General features: G+C 50.6%; 1 protein-coding gene across 1 annotated transcript; it reads right to left on the bottom strand.

The window, feature by feature from the left end:
- Positions 1-213: 213 nt before the first annotated feature.
- On the bottom strand, positions 214-570 carry LOC139266247 (histone-like protein HC2). The gene has a single exon (XM_070884076.1). The coding sequence runs from the start codon at positions 568-570 to the stop codon at positions 214-216; it is 357 nt and encodes a 118-aa protein (XP_070740177.1).
- Between the last annotated feature and the right edge of the window lie 1,559 nt (positions 571-2,129).

Raw genomic sequence — 2,129 nt, 5'->3', positions numbered from 1 at the left:
ATTTTTCCAAACGTACAGTCCTTATTTTGCATGCAGCAGTGATTTTTCCAAATACAGCACTCCTTCTGCTGGCATGCAGCATTGATTATACCAGAGCACAGCTTCTTGAATTCAGCAATTATTTTCCTACCACAGCACTCCTTCTGGCACCAAAACACAAGCAGCTAGCTAGCTCGATAAAAATGGCCGATTGCCAACTCTCAGCGCTACTGCTCATGCGCGGACATCACCAGCGGACTCCACTGCGCATGTGCAGACGTCCCGGTACATTTTCCAGCGTAGAACGCAAGCTCCACTCCCGACTCGACTGGCCACGCTGCGACTGACCACGCTGCGACTGACCACGCTGCGACTGACCACACTGCGACTGGTCACACTGCGACTGGCCACGCTGCGACTGACCACGCTGCGACTGACCATGCTGTGACTGACCACACTGCGACTGACCACGCTGCGACTGACCACGCTGCGACTGACCACGCTGCGACTGACCACGCTGCGACTGGCCACGTTGCGACTGACCACGCTGCGACTGACCACGCTGCGACTGGCCACGCTGCGACTGACCATGCTGCGACTGGCCACGCTGCGACTGACCACGCTGCGACTGACCACGCTGCGACTGGCCACGCTGCGACTGACCACGCTGCGACTGACCACGCTGCGACTGGCCACGCTGCGACTGGCCACGCTGCGACTGACCACGCTGCGACTGGCCACGCTGCGACTGACCACGCTGCGACTGGCCACGCTGCGACTGACCACGCTGCGGCTGACCACGCTGCGACTGGCCACGCTGCGACTGACCACACTGCGACTGACCATGCTGCGACTGGCCACGATGCGCAAGTGCAGTGAAGAGGCCGGACAGGAGCCAAAGTGGCAAAAAAAAATTTCTCCGCACCTCGGAACGTAGATAAGCGCCGCAATTCCGGTAAGTGCGGCGAAAAACAGACTCAGCCAAAATTGAGGCCTATGTGAGTAGATGTGAGCAGAGCGGTATCAGTAGGGGATAGTAGCCTAGAAATCCCGGCCTCACTGCGTACATATTGAGTGTGCGCGGACCCGGGAAGACATCGCAAGGGCCAGTTTTCAGTGCACTATGCGTGTCCGCTGAAAACCGGCTTTTCCGCTCTGTCAAGCTCTGGCTTGACAGAACATCCGTATCCCCACAACCAGTACATTCGCCTGGGCAAGATTGCGTTATTTACCCATATCTTGCCCAGCGGATGTCCTGAAAACTCTTTTGCCGAGTAAAAGCATGTACAGAGCCTACTTTTACAGGCGTAAAAGTTTTAAAACATACAAAAACATAGTCAAATAAAATTTAAAAAACACATTTTAATGTTAAAAATCCTGCCCACTAAGTTAAGTTTATTTTAAACCATAATTTTAAAACTTTATAAAAAATTGGAAAAATATATATTTTTTAATTACATTTATAACTTTAGTGTAAATTAATCTTAAATATGTGGTGTATTTTTTCTATTTTTTATTTGTGTTTGGGTGTTTGGGGGGGTGTTTCTCAATCACAATAATGGGAACACCTGCTTACAAAGTTCCCATTATTAAGAATAAGAAAATACTGTACCTGGATTGGCTGCCCAGTGCCATGTGACCCCAGCTCCAACATAGAAACTTAGAGACATAGAAAAAAGGTGCAGGAGTAGGCCATTCGGCCCTTCGAGACTGCACCACCGTTCAATAAGATCTTGGCTGATCATTCACCTCAGTGCCCCTTTCCTGCTTTCTCTCCATACCCCTTGATCCCTTTAGCCGTAAGGGCCATATCTAACTCCCTCTTGAATATATCTAATGAACTGGCATCAACAACTCTCTGCAGTATAGAATTCCACAGGTTCACAACTCTCTGACGTGCACGCGCTCCGGAATGCACAGGGAGTGGAGGCCTCAGGCCCGGGATCGCTGGTGGGCGCAGCAGGAACAGGTAGGTGCGCATCTTTTTTTACCTTTTTCTGTCGAGCGCCCGTGGGGACCAGAGGACTGGGATTTCTAGGCCATTATCTTTATGGTGGGAAGGGGGAAGATGTAGATAAGTCTATTCCAGCGATAGCCAAATGTAGTAGTCAAGAAAAGATCTCCCATATCAGAATGTCTCTTGCATTCAG

This window comes from Pristiophorus japonicus, chromosome 6, assembly GCF_044704955.1.
Source record: "Pristiophorus japonicus isolate sPriJap1 chromosome 6, sPriJap1.hap1, whole genome shotgun sequence".
Taxonomy (NCBI): domain Eukaryota; kingdom Metazoa; phylum Chordata; class Chondrichthyes; family Pristiophoridae; genus Pristiophorus; species Pristiophorus japonicus.
This window is presented reverse-complemented; position numbering and strand designations above follow the sequence as displayed.